The 19,963-nt window shown below is 48.8% G+C and overlaps 1 protein-coding gene and 1 pseudogene across 3 annotated transcripts in view; one reads left to right on the top strand and one right to left on the bottom strand.

Moving 5' to 3' along the window:
- The window catches only part of KCNH2 (potassium voltage-gated channel subfamily H member 2), a 72,347-nt gene extending 53,367 nt beyond the window's left edge, over nucleotides 1-18,980 (top strand). Inside the window, exons 6-16 of one of the 3 annotated variants that reach the window (XM_072413076.1) lie at nucleotides 3,857-4,285; nucleotides 8,544-8,585; nucleotides 9,386-9,788; nucleotides 10,781-10,980; nucleotides 11,327-11,579; nucleotides 12,198-12,391; nucleotides 12,465-12,618; nucleotides 12,709-12,975; nucleotides 13,590-13,776; nucleotides 14,173-14,329; nucleotides 15,080-18,980. In XM_072413076.1, the coding sequence (XP_072269177.1) occupies nucleotides 3,857-4,285; nucleotides 8,544-8,585; nucleotides 9,386-9,788; nucleotides 10,781-10,980; nucleotides 11,327-11,579; nucleotides 12,198-12,391; nucleotides 12,465-12,618; nucleotides 12,709-12,975; nucleotides 13,590-13,776; nucleotides 14,173-14,329; nucleotides 15,080-15,259 (2,466 nt within the window). In that variant the 3' untranslated portion in view covers nucleotides 15,260-18,980. The remainder of the gene's footprint in view (nucleotides 1-3,856; nucleotides 4,286-8,543; nucleotides 8,586-9,385; nucleotides 9,789-10,780; nucleotides 10,981-11,326; nucleotides 11,580-12,197; nucleotides 12,392-12,464; nucleotides 12,619-12,708; nucleotides 12,976-13,589; nucleotides 13,777-14,172; nucleotides 14,330-15,079) is intronic. The other 2 variants (XM_072413078.1, XM_072413077.1) reach the window with 2 other exon arrangements.
- A 7-nt stretch (nucleotides 18,981-18,987) lies between these two features.
- Nucleotides 18,988-19,963, bottom strand: part of LOC140331814 (diamine oxidase [copper-containing]-like) — a 6,147-nt pseudogene continuing 5,171 nt past the window's right edge.

Below are 19,963 nucleotides of genomic sequence, written 5' to 3'. Positions count from 1 at the left end.
GAGTTCTGTGGTGTTTTGGGCCGGTCATCCATCAAATTATTCCTGGATTAAGTCATTGGGCTGTTGGGTTCTATTCTGAGCCCGTCCGATGACAGAGGAGGGGGCGGCCATTCCATGGCCTGGGGAACTCATCACCCACAGAGATCCCTTACCCTCTCCCTTACCAATCACAATGTCACCACCAATAATTACACTTCAAAGTCTGTGAAATATTTCAATTCCCTTTCACAACAATTTGGAGGTCAGAGGATCCCTGATTTCCTTTTGTGTGTCAGAGTTATTATTGGCAGTGCTGACCTCTTGTAAGACGGAAACATGACGCTCAGCCAGCTGACACATCACCGAACAACTGCCAACTTCCTGTACCCTATTCCTCAGCACAGGGGTAATGGGAGCTGTCATATCAGGGGTACAGACCGGGCACAGGGATGGTGGGAACCCCTCATAGTGGGCACAGCAGGGGTACAGACCAGGGACTTAGCACAGGGATAATGGGAGCTGTCATATCAGGGGTACAGATCCGGGAATTCAGCACAGGGATGGTGGGAGCCCCCCATAGTGGGCACAGTAGGGGTACAGACCCGGGAATTCAGCACAGGGATGGTGGGAGCCCCTCATAATGGGCACAGCAGGGGTACAGACCCAGGGGCCCAGTACAGGAATGGTGGGAGCCCCTCATAATGGGCACAGCAGGGGTACAGACCCAGGGACTCAGTACAGGGATGGGGGGAGCCCCTCATAATGGGCCCAGCAGGGGTACAGACCCAATGTCACTATTAAAGTGAGATATAATAGAAGAGAAATGATGGTGTAAAACATTCGGCACCTACGAGTGTTTAGCAGGGGCCCCTTTATAAAGTCCACATGTTAGCAGCTTGCAGGGGTCGCAGCAGACGCTCAGAAAATCTGGTGTGGTGGTGCGCAGAGTCCTGAGGAATTTTCCAGCTCTCGGCCATCATTAGGAGCGCCAGTCCTGGGATAGCACCAGCGGCAGCTTAGCGCACATATGTGTCTGATAATTATCACTTCATTAATTACCCACAGAACATAAACACAGATATGGCACGTGGGGGGGTGGGGCTGTGTGCCAGTCGGTGTGCAGACATCTCGCCCCCACCAATGTGCTCGCCAAGGGGATTCACTAAAACTGGAGAAAAGTAAATGGGAATAAAATAATGAGTTATATCCACAATGGCCAATCAGGTGCCGCCATTCCTTGGTCAGAACAAACATCAAATAAACTCTGCTCTCTGGTTTCCTCACATCTGACACAAGATGGACATTTGGCTTTATTTAGAACCCCAACACCGCCAAGGTGTATCTGCTGGGTGTAATTCTCCAAATCTATTTTACTTTATCTATGATGGTAGGGGTTGGTATTCAGGTCAAGATCCCCATCACACCTCTGTAGCTGTGTGTTCCTGATTACTCCCTGAAAATTCAAATTATGCTTTTAGTGGGGGTGAAGGTGATCCACTGAAGGGAGGTAAAATCCGGGACCTGATCCCCTGATAGTGAGGGGTGGGATGGGATCAGATCCTCGGATGGTGAAGGGTGGGGGAGGATGGGTTTGGACCCTCTGATAGTGAATGGTGGGATGGGGTCGGATCCTTGGATGGTGAAGGGTGGGATGGGGTCCGATCCTCTGATAGTTAGGGGGGGTGAGGTTTGATCCTCTGATGGTGAGGGGTGGGATGGGATCACTTCCTCTGATGGTGAGGGGTGGGATGGGATCACTTCCTCTGATAGTGAGGGGTGGGATGGGGTTACTTCCTCTGATAGTGAGGGGTGAGATGGGGTCACTTCCTCTGATAGTCACCTGTAGGACATGAGGTAGGTCTATGAAGCCTATGTGGAGGTTCCTCTGATCCTAATAAATGTCCACCAAACCTTTTACATATATGAGGGAGCTGCTGGAAATGGGAGGTGAGAGGAGTTCTTCTTTAAACAGCTCGTTTGCAGCTTCTCACAGCCGTAACTCCTTAGTGCTGCATGTCCGTCCTTCCTGTCCGTCCTTCCATCGTTGGTCCGAGCCAAATCAAGAGGACCTGTCAGCAGAATGAAAAGCTATAGGGAGGGGTCAGGATATTTTGGGGTCATTTGTAGAGAGCGGGGAAATTGCTGCATTCACACCGCCCAGCAGGGGAGGCCATGATAAAACTGGGTAGATTGGGGGAAACAGGCAAAATATGAAATGTTTTAAAGCCGCACTCTGGGTCCAGTTTCTAGAGAATGATTTTGTGCTGTAACACACAGCTGACAGTTTTACCCCGCTGTTGCCCCGGGCCCCCTATAGTCTGTGGTATATCTGGGTTTGTGCTCTGTGATATTTTGTCATTAATGAGACCCTGTGAGCCCTGGGAAGGTGACAATTCCACCTGCGGGGCGCACTTCTTCCAGAAATACATGAGGAGGTGGAGTGCAGGTAACATTGGTACAATGACGGAGCTATAATGGCTGCCGCACCACCGCTCACCGAGCCAAACGCTGAACCGGCCAGATAAGCAAAACTATTTATATCCACCTACCTATTGTACCTATTGTACCTATTGTACCTACTGTAACCATTGTCCTCTCCCCGCTCATTATAGTCCATTACAATACCCTGGAGGTAACAAAGCCCATAATGGACATTTGTAGGGGCCCCCAGGCACTGCCTTATCATTGCGATTGCAAAAATGACTCCAAAATTTGCTGTTGGAATCATTTCTTTATTCTCTTCATACATTTCTGCGGAGTGGCCCTTTAAGAGGGTTTGGATCACACAATGTGATTTGTAGAGTCGCCCCCCCCCCCCCCCCATTGCTTTGTCTCTGTGCCACGTGTTGTCTGGGGCAGGTGGCAGAGAGCAGCGATGGCGGGAAGCCTCAAATAGGGCAGGAGGGAGTTTATGTGCGAAAAAATAATGAAACAATAAATTAGGAGGAGGAAGGAGCGGAGAATATTTCCCATTACTGCTGGAAGAAGCAGAAAAAAAACCCCCTGCCGAGCCATCGCTGGATGACTGCAATTCATTAACTCTGTATAGTAAGGAAGAATCGTCGCCGGAGTTCCCCCACATACACGGACCCCCCCCTTCTTGGCATGCCCACACCTCGCATTCATGAGAAGGGCCCCATTTTGGGGGGACCCCCCATCATCCCCTCACCTACTTGTGACACCGACCCTTCTGTGCAGTATAGTACAGGAATGTGGGGGGCTGCAGATTCACCCCCCCCCCCCCCCCCGCCATACCCCCCCTCCCCCCCCCCCCCCCCCGCCATAGCAGTCTGCCCTACCACCATTCACCCCATTTCATACAATCTATATTGTATCATTGCTAGGAATCTTCCAGCCAATCAGAGGTTCCTATTATTCCGGTGATTGGATGGAATGGGGGTGCTGAGCCAAATTGGTCATTTTAGGAATTTGGACCCAAATGAGCAAAGGCTCGTCCAATGATTGGGCCGCTTCCGTCTTTTGTTTGACATTTCAGATTGGAAATTTGGGATTTCTGTGGTTTGGGAATTTGATCATTGTGTGAGTTGATTGGTCTGCTGTGTGGATATTTGTCACAGCCCAGCGTCTTTAGGAGACCGAGAGATCTGCAGCACTATGATGGCTCCCACTGTCAGCTCTCCTCCTCCCTCTCCATCCATTACCTTCTCCCGGTGTATCAGGAATATGGGGCTTTCCTGGATTGCTGGGGGGAGACGTTGTGCACCAGGGGGGCCATAAGTCCCAGGGCCCAGCATTGGGGGAAGGGTAGTGTTAGGATGACATTTTGTATCCCCGGTATTTATGTGAAAGGTGCGGCATTCTGTCACCTGGATATATAAAGTGTTTTTAAACATTCTGCTCCATTCTTCTCCCGCAGGTCCTGTCACTGGGAGCGGACGTTCTGCCCGAATACAAGCTGCAAGCTCCTCGTATCCACAAATGGACCATCCTCCATTACAGCCCCTTTAAGGCCGTCTGGGACTGGCTGATCCTCCTGCTGGTCATCTACACGGCCATCTTCACCCCGTACTCGGCGGCCTTCCTCCTCAATGACCAGGAAGAGACGGCCAATGAGAACTGCGGAGGATATTCCTGCAACCCGCTGAGCGTGGTGGACCTAATCGTGGACATCATGTTCATTATCGACATTCTCATTAACTTCCGCACCACTTACGTCAACTCCAACGAGGAAGTGGTCAGCCACCCGGGCAAGATCGCCATCCATTACTTTAAGGGCTGGTTCCTCATTGACATGGTGGCCGCCATACCCTTTGACCTGCTGATCTTCGGCTCTGGGACGGAGGAGGTAAGCACCACGTGTGGCTCTTTCTGGCTGTCCACGTGCACCACCGGCTTTCTGCTGCCATACAAATATGAAATGTCTGACACAGAACACGAGGTGATCCCCCTGCTTGGAATGCATTGTATGCCATCTCTGTATAGAAGGAATATTTCCTGTGTTTGAGGTGTTACAGGAATGTCACCTGTCTGGGTTATATTAAATGGAAATATCTAAGACCCCAATTCAGAACCAATCACACTACGACCCCCCAGAACCTGGGCTGCTGTAATATGCAAATTTCATGCTGTCATTTCCTGCCACCCTAATTAGCCAATAGCTCTGAAATCATTAGGAAATTTGCATATTGGAAAAGATTTGGGGTCCCAGACTGCTAGGGGAGAGTTAAGAGGGGTATGGTCAGGTATTACAGGTACAATGACAGGTGAGAGGGGTATGGACAGGTATTACAAGTACAATGACAGGTGAGAGGGGTATGGTCAAGTATTACAGATACAATGACAGGTGAGAGGGGTATGGTCAGGTATTACAGGTACAATGACAGGTGAGAGGGGTATGGTCAGGTATTACAGGTACAGTGACAGGTAAGAGGGGTATGGTCAGGTATTACAGATACAATGACAGGTGAGAGGAGTTTGGTCAGGTATTACAGGTACAGTGACAGGTGAGAGGGGTATAGTCAGGTTTTACAGATACAATGACAGGTGAGAGGGGTATGGTCAGGTATTACAAGTACAATGACAGGTGAGAGGGGTATGGTCAGGTATTACAGGTACAGTGCCAGGTGAGAGGGGTATGGTCAGGTATTACAGGTGAGCGGGTTATGGTCAGGTATTACAGGTACAGTGACAGGTGAGAGGGGTATGGTCAGGTATTACAGGTACAGTGACAGGTGAGAGGGCTATGGTCAGGTATTACAGGTACAGTGACAGGTAAGAGGGGTATGGTCAGGTATTACGGGTACGATGACAGGTGAGAGGGGTATGGTCGGGTATTACAGGTACAATGACAGGTGAGAGGGGTATGGTCAGGTATTACACGTACAATGACAGGTGAGAGGGGTATGGTCAGGTATTACAGGTAGAATGACAGGTGAGAGGGGTATGGTCGGGTATTACAGGTACAGTGCCAGGTAAGAGGGGTATGGTCAGGTATTACAGGTACAATGACAGGTGAGAAGGGTATGGTCAGGTATTACAGGTACAGTGCCAGGTGAGAGGGGTATGGTCACAATGACAGGTGAGAAGGGTATGGTCAGGTATTACAGGTACAGTGCCAGGTGAGAGGGGTATGGTCAGGTATTACAGGTACAATGACAGGTGAGACAAGTATGGTCAGGTATTACAGGTACAATGACAGGTGAGATGGGTATAGTCAGGTATTACAGGTACAATGACAGGTGAGAGGGGTATGGTCAGGTATTATAGGTATTGTGCCTGGTGTGTAGAGACAATATAAGTACAATACAAGGTGAGAGGGGTATGGTCAGAAATTACAGGGACTCAGACAAATTTATTAGGGAACAGGTGGTAAGGAATGTGATCAGATATTAGAGGTACAATGCCAGGGTAAAGGATCAAATGTTACAGGTACAATGAGAGATAAAGGGGTTTGGCTAGATCTAACAGTACAGAGACAGAGAGATGAGTGAGGGGTGTTGTCAAACAATACAGTGATAAATGAGGAAAGGTATGACAAGATACCATGAAATGTATAAGGAGGTGTGATTAGATATTAAAGGTACAGTAACAGGTCAGAAGGGGTGTAGCCAAATGATACAGGTATAGGTGCCAGTGAGCAGAGGGTGTGGCCAGAAGACAGGTACAGTGACAGGTCAGAAGGGGGTGTGGCCAAATTATACAGGTGTAGTGGCAAGTAAGAAGAGGGTGTGGCCAGGTGACAGTACACTAAAAGGTGAGGAGGGTGTGGTCAGATGATACAGGTACAGTGACAGATGATTGCATGTGTGTACTGATGTTACATATACAGTGATAGGTAGGCAGTGGGTGTGGCCATTTGAAACAGGTAGTGAGAAGGAGGTGTGGACAGCTGATACAGAAAAAATGACAAGTAAAAAAAGGGTTTAACCCTAGTCATACAGGTACAGTGACAGGTGAGAAAGGGGTGTGGTTAGATGTTACAGGTATTGTGACATGTGAGAAGTGGGTGTAGCCAGATGTTACAGGTACATTAATAGATGAGACATGAGTGTGGTTAGGTGTTACATATATAGTGAAAGGTAAGTAGGAGGTGTATCCAGATGATACAGGTACAGTAACAGGTAAGGAGAAGGTTTGGCCTGATGTTACAGATACAATGGGAGGTGAGAAGTGGGTGTGTCCAAATGTAACATATTTAGTGACAGGTGAGAAGTGGGTGTGGTTAGATGTTACATATTTACTGACAGGTGAGAAGTGTGTGGCCAGATGTTAAATATATAGTGACAGTTGAGAAGGGAGAGTGTCCTGATGTTACAAGTACAGTGGCAGGTGAGAAAGGGGTGTGACCAGATGTTACAGGTATGGAGACAGGTGAGAAGTAGGCGTAGCCAAATGTTACATTCACAGTAACAGGTGAGAAAGGGTTGTAATCAGATGATACAGGTATAGTGACAGGTTAGATGAGGGTGTGTTCAGATGTTACATATACAGTGACATGTGATAAGGGGGTGTAACCAGATGATATAGGTACAGTAACAGGTGAGAAGGGAGTGTGGCCTGATGTTACATATTTAGTGACAGGTGAAAAGTGGGTGTGTCCACATATTTAGTGAGAGGTGAGAAGTGTGTGGCCAGATGTTATATATATAGTGGCAAGTGAAAAGTGGGCATGGCCTGTTACAGGTACAGGTGGGTGCAGTTAGGTGTTACATATTTAGTGACAGGTGAGAAGTAGGTGTGGCCAGATGTTACATAACTAGTGACTAGTAAGAAGTGGGTGTGACCAGATGTTACAGGTACAGTAATAGGTGAGACGTAGGTGTGGTTAGGTGTTACATATATAGTGACAGGTGAAAAGTGGGTGTGGTCAGATGTTACATATTTAGTGACAGGAGAGACGTGGGCGGGGTCAGATGTTACATATTTAGTGACAGGTGAGACATGGGCGGGGTCAGATGTTACAGGTACAGTAAATGTTATTAGTGAATGATGAATAGTGATGAAGTTTGGTGAAGTTGGATGAATGATGGACATCTGACACCCCGGACTTGTCTGCCTTTCTTTCTTCTTGCCCCTGTGTGGGTCGTTCTCTGTTCCTCTATTTTTCGGCGTCTCGTTCTGTCACTTTTCACCGGAGAAAGGAGAACCGATTTTCGGTCATTCTGTGCAGATCTCCTTCACATTGCGGATTGCTTGCATCCTATCAGTCGTCTTTTCTCGCTCAGCCATGTGATTGGTCATTCGTCATCACTCCTCGCTCAGCTGTCGTCTGCTGTGATTGCCAGCTGTGCCTACTGCCGATGCATGTTGGTGTCCTGAGTGTCTGATCAGACCATCGCCCCCTGTTGGCTTCTCTGTGGGCTCCTCGTGCCGGCCCCGGCATTTCACTTTTAATGGCTTCTGCTTCTCCTATCCAACTTTTTAATTTGTGAAATGTAAATATTTCAGTCTGTGCTCAGCCCGAGTCACTATGAGCATAATGCAGTACATGTGAGTGGCTGTAGGGGGCGTCTTATAGATGAAGGTTGGAGGAGGCTGTAGATGGTCTATTACACAATAAAGGACAAAAATAGCAAATTTTATTTATATAGATTGGGGTTGGGAGGCTTATTGCTAAGGATGCCCGCTGGTCAGAGAGTGAGGCTGGGGGGGCGATTTGTTACCCTTTTGATGCCCATTGGTCAGAGAGTGAGGCTGGGGGGACGATCTGTTACCCTTTTGATGCCCATTGGTCAGAGAGTGAGGCTAGGGGGGCGATCTGTTACCCTTTAGATTCCCGCTGGTCAGGGAGTGAGGCTGGGGGGGGGGATCCGTTACCCCTTAGATGCCCCCTGGCCATAGAGTGGGGCTTGGGGGGCGATCTGTTACCCTTTAGATGCCCGCTGGTCAGGGAGTGAGGCTGGGGGCGATCTGTTACTCCTTAGATGCCCCCTGGCCATAGAGTGGGGCTTGGGGGGCGATCTGTTACCTTTTAGATGCCCATTGGTCAGAGAGTGAGGCTGGGGGGGCGATCTGTTACCCTTTAGATGCCGGCTTGGAGGGCAGGACTGTCATTTAGGACGCTCACCAGTCAGAGATTGAATGAAAAATTTCTTTCTTTCAAGTTAAGGAAGAGGATGGAAGAAAATGCAAAGAACAGAAAAGAGGTAAATAAATGTTCAGGGTGGTTCCATGGATTGTTTGTTGGTACAATGTATCTGTCACAATGATATACAATGTTACTCATCATTACCCCACATTGTCATATCAGGGGGGGCATTCAATGGGCAGGGCATGCTGGGATACCCATCCGGACTGATAGCTCCCCCTGGTGTTATCTGTGGGAAATGACGCAGATTATATTTTGGTGCATCAATATAAATGGGGTTGATGAGAGGAGTATCAGCAGAACGATGTGTATAAACAGCGCAAAGTTCCTCCTAAATTCTGTGTTTAATGTTATAAATGAAAGGGCTTGGCACCCCGGGGTGATCTGCGCTGCCCCTGTATTGTAATTAATAACCGGGTATGATTCTTATACCCAGAGATGTGTTTCCTATGGAAGGGATATAAAATCATTTACAGGGGGAGTTGCAGAAGTAATATAAACATAAAACTGAAGTTTCATTCCTGGGGGGAAATATTTTGCTGAGCACAGCTGACTTCCTGTCTGAACTTTAATTAAAGAACACCACCGGCATTATCTTCCCAGCATTCACTGTCCGGCAGGGATAGAAATCTGTGAATGTTCTTCGTATTCTCTATATCACTCGTCTACGTCAGTAATCGGCTCCCATCGTCTTCCCTATAAATATCTGATACCTACCTATGACACGGAGGGCGGTAGGTGTGTATAGGACAACCCGGTGACAATATGGCCGCCCGTGGTGTTTGTGTGACTTGATGTGTTTGTCTCGTCTCCTGTTCTGTGTTTTTGGATTCTGAGGCTCATTTTGTGTTTCTCCAGACGACCACACTGATTGGCTTGTTAAAGACGGCCCGCCTCCTGCGATTGGTGCGAGTGGCCCGTAAATTAGACCGATACTCGGAGTATGGCGCCGCCGTCCTCTTCCTTCTCATGTGCACCTTCGCCCTCATTGCTCATTGGCTGGCTTGCATCTGGTATGCCATTGGTCACATGGAACATTACGACCAGGAATATCGATCAATCGGTTGGCTTTATTCATTGGGCACTCAGATCATGAAACCGTACAACAACAGCAACGCCAAATCCGGCCCGAGCATCAACGACAAATACGTCACGGCCCTGTACTTCACCTTCAGCAGCCTGACCAGCGTGGGCTTCGGGAACGTTTCCCCCAACACCAACTCCGAGAAGATCTTCTCCATCTGCGTCATGCTAATCGGATGTAAGTAGCTCCATTCTATGCAGATTTATTCACCCCTAATATTGGGGGGATCAGCAGCACTGACAGTCCTCACATCACTTTCCTGACACATGTGTCTGCTCTAAAAATATCAAATCAGAATCACAGAGGCTTGGTACCTTTCACATTACTCTGCCCATGGGCCCTCCGCTGACCCCCAATATCACCGCTGTGTCCCGTACTAACAGAGGAATCGCAGCACCTGTGGGAGACATTAACCTGTACCATAGAGCGTTAGGCATCCCATTCACCATTTATTCACTGCCCACCCTAACAGCCCATAGTAAGCCGTTGCAGTGCATATATGTGAATGGACCCTGAGTGTACCTATAAAGAAGTACAGGATTTATATAGCACTAACATATTCTGCAGCGCTGTACAATAAATAGGGGTTGCAAATGACAGACAGATACAGGCAGTGACACAGGAGGAGGAGAGGAACCGAAGAGCTTACAATCTAAGAGGTGGGGGAAGGATCACACAATAGGAAATGAATAGCATTAGAGTTAGGTTTGGTCTCACCATCTTTTAATGTTTAATTACCATAGGAATGATCACTCATTAGCACGGCACAAGCATGCATGACAAGACCTCACTGGCTGCATGCTTGTCATTGAGGTTATATGAAGCTCTGAGAGTGGCAGGAGAGTTCAATAGGGAATTGCTGTGTTACACTGCCATCTAGAGGATACGAGGAGGAGCAACCGCGGTATTTCCCTGGCATCTGTATTTCCTGAGGTTCTGTCACTCAGAAATGTTTGTCAGTGTGAGATCAGCCCAACAAAGAGCCCAAAACTTCATCTTATAAAATGATCTGAAATAAGGAATGTCTGTGTCACCCTGTAGCCTTATTCCTGTCCCCCCATTATCACCAGCACAGGCAATGAGGCAACATCACAGATAGAGGTTTATGTAAAAGATTCACATAGAATGTATAGTAGGGTGAATGTAATCTTGTTTTCCCTTCTCTCCAGCATTAATGTACGCCAGTATATTTGGGAATGTGTCTGCCATCATCCAGCGTCTGTATTCCGGCACTGCCAGGTATCACACACAGATGCTGCGGGTCCGTGAATTTATCCGATTCCACCAAATTCCCAACCCCCTACGCCAGCGCCTGGAGGAATATTTCCAGCACGCTTGGTCATACACCAATGGCATCGATATGAACGCGGTGAGTCCAAAGTTCTCTGACAACTCCTGGCAACAATTGTTTGGTCTCTTCCAAAGATGTCTCCACATCCTCCACCATTCTCTGCGTCTATAGCCATCTCACCATAGTACTGCCCTCTCCACCCCCATCCTCTCCGGCTCTTCTCCCCTATGTGCCCTCGCTCTGTAGTCCTGTCCTCCTCACTCTGCTGTCCCCTCTGCCTGTGTTCTCCCCTCTGTCTTCCCATTGTTACCCCTCCTTGGTTTCCATCCTGTCCTGTAGTATCTTTCCTCTGCTGAGTATTTCCCTCTCATTCCCCTCTCATTATCTCCCAGATTCACCCGGCTTCTCCTCCATCTCCCTTCAGGTGTTAAAAGGCTTCCCAGAATGTCTTCAGGCTGATATCTGTCTTCACCTCAATCGCAGTCTGCTGCAGAACTGTAAACCCTTCAAGGGGGCAACCAAAGGGTGTCTGCGGGCACTGGCCATGAAATTCAAAACCACGCACGCTCCTCCGGGTGACACGCTGGTGCACGCAGGGGATGTGCTCACCGCTCTCTACTTCCTGTCCCGTGGATCCATCGAAATCCTGCGTGGTGATGTGGTGGTCGCCATATTGGGTAATGAAGCCATTTTGATTTCCAGAATAGAAGGTCCTGTACCCCCCCCCCCCCCCCCCCCCCCCCATACAGTCCTGGACCCTAAGTATTGGGTGCTGCAGTGACAGGGATAGGAGCGCTCCATCAGGGGGCCCAGCTCAGCCATGAAATATTGCTGCTGAATGGAAGTTCCACTCTACATTATCAGAGTGCCGGTGACACATTTCTTTCTTCCTGGAGAGGACACCAGTCCTTCATATAATGAATTCTATATTGCAATCTAAACCCTTCCAGTGAGACACTTCCAGGGTGACAACATTCACTGACTGACTGAAGCAGTAGTGTTGTCACCCTAGAATATGACCAGGAACCTCTCCCTCTCATCCCCATAGCATGGACGGTGTTCTGTAGTTTATGGCCACATCTGTAAAGTGTATACCTGGAGCACAGGAAGTTATCTGCTGGCTGAACATTTGGCAGGATCAGTAGGCTTTTTTTTATCACTTATGGGTTCACGGACCACAAAAATATTGTTGAGGTTTTCATACATTTCAATATATTGTATACAGTGGAGGGGATGACGGAGGCTGTAGCCATGTACAACTGACTTCACCAACCAATTTGTGTCATTTTGTTCAGGTAAGAACGACATATTTGGGGAGCCCATCAATCTGTATGCCCGGCCTGGGAAATCCAACGCCGATGTCCGCGCCCTGACCTACTGCGACCTGCACAAGATTCACCGGGAGGACCTACTGGAGGTGCTGGATATGTACCCAGAATTCTCCGATTATTTCTGGTCCAGCCTGGAAATCACCTTCAACCTCCGAGATGTAAGTGTGCTGGTTCCCCGGGCCCAATGATACATCCACAGATCTGAGATTGTTTCCTTTGTATCCCCTGCAGACCAATATGATCCCCGGATCTCCAAGCAGCTACGACTCCGATAACGGATTCAACAAACTCAGACGACGGAAACTTTCCTTCCGCAGACGGACAGACAAAGGTAAGGAGCGATCAGGAGGAAGTCCAACAGAACTGACACCGAGCTCAGAGGAAGGTGCGCTGAACGCCCTCACCTGTTTGCTGGATGATATTGGGAGCCCGATGAATGTTTCCTATTGATTCCTTGCTGTATGTCCTCCCGTAGATGGTGAGAACGCCGGGGAGATCAAGAAAGGTCAGAGGTCAAGTCGTCTGAGCAGAAATAACCTGGCACCAGAGGACAAGAGTTGGGTTGAGCAGCTCAGCAGTGACTCGTCCAGTTCTTCGTCCAGTGATGATGAACAGCCAGCGCCGGTGTCAAACACAGTGGAGCTTTCCCCAACGCGGGCAACTTGCAGCAACTTCACTGTACCCATCACGGGGGAGGGGGACACAGAGCAAAGTACCGGGGACGTGTGCAATCATCTGTCAGGTATGGGGTTCTGTTCACCCTACTGGGGTCAGGGCGCTTCCCTTTCTCTCATTACCGGGGTCAGGGCCCTTATACCCTAACCCTGCCGGGGTCCTCATTCCCTGGCATTGTCTGCCTTCCTAGGCCCTTCCATTGCCCCGCAGGACAGTGTCAGCCTGGACAACTTTTTAGAGGCAACAATTCCTGGCACAGGGACGGGGGGGGGGGGGGGGGGGNGGCAGATGAATGGTAATATGTCCTAAATGTCAAACATTTTCATGGGGGCCCAAAGATCTGCAGCTTTGCCAGCGGTGTTCTGCTCTGGAAAGATTCCCCGTTGTCAATGCCCGTAATGTTCTGTGTAATCTCCGATATATCCGCATTGACCCACAAACTCCCCAGATTCACCTTGTTGTTTGTTATCAGCTGTTACAGGTGAGTGAATTTGGAAGTTCTTTGCTTCACCGCCATTTTAAGGAACCATCAGGAAATTCTGGTGCAATGCGAGATTTGACCACACACAGAAATATATTCACCCGTCTGTGGGCAAAGCCTCAGTCCCTGCCAGTCTGTGCCCACGGTTCACCCCACCTGTGCTACAAATAATAAGACTTTTCTCTCTCCCATCATTGCAGGAGCTTTTTCTGGGGTGTCCAACATCTTCAGCTTTTGGGGGGACCGAAATGGTCGTCAGTATCAGGAGCTGCCACGGTGTACCATCCCTGCCCACTCCACCCTCAACGCTCCTGTGCCTTCCATAAGTCGACGGCAAAAATGTGAACTGGGGAACCGGCTGGACCAACTGCAGAAACAGCTGAACAGGTGGGAGAGCATTTCCATCATGTGCCATTCACTGTGCCAACCTACTCTGCTTCACCACCCCCTAAATAACTCCCCCTCCTTCTGCATGCTTTACCCGCTCTGCCTAGGCAACCCTCACCCCTCGCCCATCATGTGTGCCCTACCCAGCTCCAACTTCTCCCACTGCACGCTGACTCCTCCCACATATCTTATAGGCCCCGCCTTCTTGTGTAAGTCAGCCATGATACTGCATGCTCCAGCACTATTGCAGATGAATCCTCGCCACCCTCGTGTTTCCTGCACCCACTTATTTAGTTACATGTCTCCCCTAATATTTCCTGTGACTCCTCCCCTCTTCCTGTATGCTCCGCCTCCTTGCTGCCCACTCTCTCTCATGGTTTTCCTTCTTCTCTTTAGGTTAGAGAATCGCATGGTGAATGACATAAACACCATCATGCAGCTACTACAGAAGCAGATGGTCCTGGTGCCCCCGGCATACAGCGCCGTCTCCTCTCCCCCACAGATGTCTGGCTGCCCGCCATGTGCAGAGCCAACACTGGCATCTTCTTCTCAGGTAGAACATCACCCACAAACCATAATGGATAATGGTAGTGACCCCACCACCCCTGCACTTACACCTGGATTCATCTCCATCACAAAACATTCACCCAGGATCTTTTTCCAGTTAAATTGGATTTAATTGTGTGAATTCTGTGTGAAAATGTATAAAAGCCCCTTTGTCTTTCCCGGACATCTGCACAGAGCTTGAATTCAGATTACAGGCAGGATCAAATGTGGCATCCCCGGCATTTTCTTTTGCTGGTTTTCTGTACTGGGTGTTTTACCTTCAGCATGTGTCACCGAGGTTTTGCAGGAGGGTATTAGACGTTGTGCGGGGACACGGGGGTCCTTAGATGATTGGTGTCATGGGGCAGACTGGGTCACCACAGGCTGGAGACTGGCATGGCTGGCACAGAGTGAATAGTGAGTGAATAGTGCAGCCAGATGGGGTTCAGCAGAATTGTAGTGATTATGTTGCTGGAACACCAGGCCAAACATCATTCCCACTGGGTGCTGGAAAGAAGCGCTGTGTCCAAATGGGTTGCAGTGCCAGCGCTCCGGGGTAAATCCAGAGCTGGCAGCTGCACTCCAGGGACCCAGCAGAGTTCTTTGGGGAGCTGATTATGATAATTGCCCCATCTCAGTATCTACAGGACAGAAGCAGGGTAATAATGTCATATCTGCTGAAATCCCAGTGGTTTATATTTCACATTTATGGATGTGGCCGGCTGCAGAGGATTTCCTGACATTCTTTCTCTTTCAGGTTTATGATTGCCAGGACAAGGAGGGGGCGAAGTACAAAATGTGTGAAATGCCCCTGGCACCCCATACTCTGAACATTGATGGGGCATCCTGCTCCCGACGCCTGTCCCTTCCCGGGAATCTGGAGGACCCTCTGGACTTGAGGACCCCTCAGAGACACTCGTCTGACCCGGGCAGTTAGTGGTGGGAGTGCGGGGCAGCTATCAGACTCTGGGCACAAGCCACGTCCTCCGTCATGCCAGGAATCTTCAGTAGCACAGACACCCGACATGGAGAAAGATGGAGCGGGTGATAATAATACGGAGAGGAAATGTGGAAGAGCGATATTTGATAACACTTCTATGATATCAGAGCCTTGAGCGCCCCCCGGAGGGCAGTATGCGGCATGCATGATCCGGGCTGCGGCTCGCGCCACTCCTTTTCTTCTCTTACCATTACATTGTGGTGAAGACGATTTGTAATCAGGTAGAGTACATCATATATCATCATAAGGCGGCACAGCGCCAACATGGCATCGCCTTATATTCACTATTCCCACATGAAGAGAGCGCCGTCCTTCAAGACTGATTATTCCTTGATTGGAGGAACACAATGCTGGGAATGTCATATATAACCCCACCTATAGGGGGCTCCACGGATGAGAATTGTCTTCCGATATATATGAGTGGAATATCTCAATCACCAATGTAGTCACCACAAATGTTCCTTCCAAAGCCGTCATTGTGATCTCCACCATCTGTCCAATCATTTAGTGTGCGAGATATCAGACGCCCCCTGGCCGCAATCACCACCAATACGAGGAGAGGGCAAGAGATGAGAAAATTACCCCCCCCCCCCCCCCCCCCCCCCTCCGCTTCCCCTATCCGCAGATCCAATCATTCAACAAATCATCTGACTGGCCACACGTAGATCTAATATTATTATTATTATTATTATTATTATTATTAGTAATTGCCAGGATTTATATAGCGGCAACATATTACGTAGTGCTGTACATGAGATCTATGATTTACATCGGGCAATTTGTACACCCATGGTGGATCCTCTGCCAATAATCTGACATTTATGTGTCCAGGGGTTCACAGGTTGGATTGCTCGGTGGTCACTGATCTCTATTTCCGGTGTCACATCAGGTCCAGGCTTCATGGGCCCATCAGGGTGTATCCGGTCCCTGAAGGGTGACACACAAATACATTCTATAGATAACAAAACGTATTTAGGATGGGGTAAGACCCAGGGGGGGGGGGGGTAAATCTGGGTCCAGGTTCTCCCAGATGGCCGGCCCAGTAATGGTTGATAATCACACAATCTATCAGTCATACAATGAGGTCCTAGGGTGAGCCCAGCACGCCCTACAGGATTTATATAGCGCCAACATATTACGCAGCGCTGTACATAATCTGAACATGGCTGACGTTGTTTGATGCTCTTTGTTCTAATCTCTGGATTAATGTCTGCACAGGTTGAGGGGCAAATCATTCTGCCACATCCACCCCGGGGTATTGAAGGTTGCAGGATGGGGGTGTGAGGGGCAGATGAATGTTAGCATTGGAGTAAAATTAGATGGATCCTCGATGTGTTGGGGCTTTATTGTGTGAGATAACAAAAGACATGGCCGCCATATTCCCGAACCATTGGCCTAATCCCCCCCTCCATATTTACCCGGGAAGGGGGGTGACGATGAAGAATTTCCCCTTCTAGGTGCAGTCACATCTTCAATTTACCCCATAAAGTATTCCTGACCCACATGGCCGTCCAGAATATCCGAGCGTCCCAATATAGGAATCCATTATTCGTGGTGATTGGGGCCGGGGGTCACCGCTGTCCTCGGCTGCATGTTCACGTGTCTCGTGTGCCACAAATCCCCCTCCCCCGTCCTCATTATTGGTTCTTTGTGTATGTAACAGGTTTGGAGAAACTTGAATGTGAGATTCATTCGTTTTATTACTGGGTGTAAAAATACTACTGACCAATACGTCTACATGACACGGCTACGTGACACACAGCTACATGACACGTCTACATAACACGGCTACATGACACGGCCACATGACACACGGCTACATGACACGGCTACATGACACGGCCACATGACACACGGCTACATGACACAGGGCCACATGACGCACGGCTACATGACACGGCTACATTACACGGCTACATGACACGGCCACATGACGCACGGCTACATGACACGGCTACATGACACACGGCTACATGACACGGCTACATGACACATCTACACGACATGTCTACATGACACGGCTACCACACACGTGGACACTTAGTTCTCTGGTAAATCTCTCGGTTGTTGCCCCCCCGTGGTGTCCACACCGAGCCCCAACGCTGCATTTACACATGTATAGCGTCCAATCCTGATTGATTCTGAAGGATATTGTGAGCAGCCTATCAGATTAGAGATATGAAAGCTATAAAGATGCCGGTTCCGGGGCTGTCATCCCAATCTGTGGATTCACTACAAAGCCAAGAATAAAGACGTAAGCCACGGGGTCCAGAAACGTTGCTGCTGCCATTGTCAGGCACAGAGCCCCAGAATGACACCATAGGAGCCGGATTGGTAGAAAGCTCGGCTGATCAGTGAGAACATTTCTGGTCCGTCATTATAAATAATATCTTAAAATGCAGCCTTGGCCTGACTAGAACTGGCTGTTCCCTGCCAGCATGCTGCCGAACCCATGTTCAGTGTGTGGAAACAGTCATCTCTCTGCAGAGGTCCTCTCACTCCCTGCTAAACTCTTCAAGGATCATAAGCGCTGCTGATTTCAGAGCTTGGCTCTGAGACTGTCAGACCTCTGTAGAGAGACTGCTGCTTCCAGATAAAGCAATGGTCCTCCTCTCTGCAGCATGTGTCTGGAAATTATTCATCTGATGTAACGTTCATATTTGTAACCCTGAAAGTTTCCATTGAGTGGACTGATTTCCCTTCATCTCCATTTCCCTGGATTCATTAATGGCTTCCATGGTGCAACATTCAGCTGCTTCCTTTCCTCTGCGGATAGAATTGTGTAATAATTTATTTGTAAATACCCCGAGGCTGCTCTATGGAAAGGAGACTTGGGGGTAATTGTGCCTGAACACACACTGAATGTGCGGAGCCTCCCCGTGGCGTCCCCTCCACCTTTATTGCACAACATTCACTCTGCTGAGGCCTTGCCCAATGTTTGTATCAGGATTTTCATTTCTTGTAGCATTTGGAAAGATTTATATCCAATGTTTTAAAATCTCCTTCACTCAGATCTTCCCATGAAGAGGTGACCCCTCCAGATCCATGAGCGTGGTCCAGCCGGGGGACTCCTCTATTAACCAATCAGAAAAATCCCCCAACTGCACCATAACAATGGCCGCCAGTCACCCCCACTGTTTGGTGATGGGGGGTGCAGGGCTTCCGTGCTGCCCCTTGTTTCTGGTGCCATTTTTATGGATTTGGTTTGGCCCCGCAGAGACGCAGCCATAGATGACAGATCAGTAGCGTTGTACAGGAACGCCGAGACTTCGTAACACTGTAAGATGCCTTCGATTAGTTCAGAGTCCAAAGAAAACGTCTTTCCTCTCCCAGGTTATACGAAGCCATTGTTACCCCCCTCGTGTTACCCCCCGTGTTACCCCACCCTTCCCCCCGGGTTTACCCCTTCCTACTGTTTCCCTGGGTCTAACCGAGGAGGTCGGACATGTAAATAGCGCCGCCCCCTTCAGCCTGCCCCCGGTCATAGGCTGGAGGGGTCTTTTTCGATGTTTGGGGTACGACATTCAATACTATGCACAATTTTCCTCAGCATGTGTCTGAATGCAGAATGTAGAGGTTTTCTAGGAATATTATGTACAAAGATAAAAACCTTATTTAAATGAATGAAAATTATAATAAACCAAATATTAGGATATCACAGCTGGTTTTGTCATCTCTGTGTGCGGAATTTTATTGTGTGTCATGGTCATCACCCGTAACAGCCAATCACATGACAGATCTTACATAAACCAATAGGAAATCATCATCTGCCTCATCTCAGCCTCTTCATTGATAAAAGATCCGCTGATACCCCAACCCGACAAATCCCGACATTGGGAATAGTCAGAACAATCCAGCCCGCAGCTCTTACCATAGAGGAGCCATTTATCTAATATCAGCCAATGATGAAACAGACCCCTCCCAGGGGAGGGGCTTCCAAACCCCTATCTCCTCCCATGAGGATCACACAGAATTTGGCTCCTATAGAAATTAAAGAGCTGAATTCTATAAATCAGAAAATGCAGAGAACTCCTCGATACATTGACACGAGTATCAGTCAGTTCTGAAATAGAAAATGTTTCATTCGAACCCGGAGTCATGTGATGAGATTTCTGTAAATGATATCATTGGGTCACAAGCTTCCCCCCACTGACTGCTTTATATTCCAGATCCAGGCAAATCATGTTTAGCTTTGGATGGGGCAAAGAAAGTTTGGAAACTTCTAGTATTGCCGTCTGTGTCCCCCTCATGAGCATTGAACCTGACTGAGGTTCTAAGCCTTCTGCCCCGCCATTGTTTCCCATCATAGAGCCAGCCCAACCTTCCAGGACCCTTTGACGGTCGGTCATGGAATGTCATGATGGTTGGATCCATTCACAGCTCGGGGGGAATTAGTCTGAGAAGTAAGTGCCGTTATATCGGAAGGGTTTGTCAGACACACATTGGCCAACCACATCCGGGGTCCAACGTTCAATGGTCACCCTACTGAAGGTCTTGTCTGCCGGCTTCACAATGACCGTGGACCTGGAGGCCACCGATGGATCCTCATCGAAGAAATTGAAGGGTCGGAGGAAGAATCCCACCGCATTCCCCGGGGTGGAGGTGTTGGGGATGTCCTCAGAGTGGGGGATGTGCAGGAAG

This window comes from Pyxicephalus adspersus, chromosome 5 (genome assembly GCF_032062135.1).
Source record: "Pyxicephalus adspersus chromosome 5, UCB_Pads_2.0, whole genome shotgun sequence".
Classification (NCBI taxonomy): Eukaryota; Metazoa; Chordata; class Amphibia; order Anura; family Pyxicephalidae; genus Pyxicephalus; species Pyxicephalus adspersus.
This window is presented reverse-complemented; position numbering and strand designations above follow the sequence as displayed.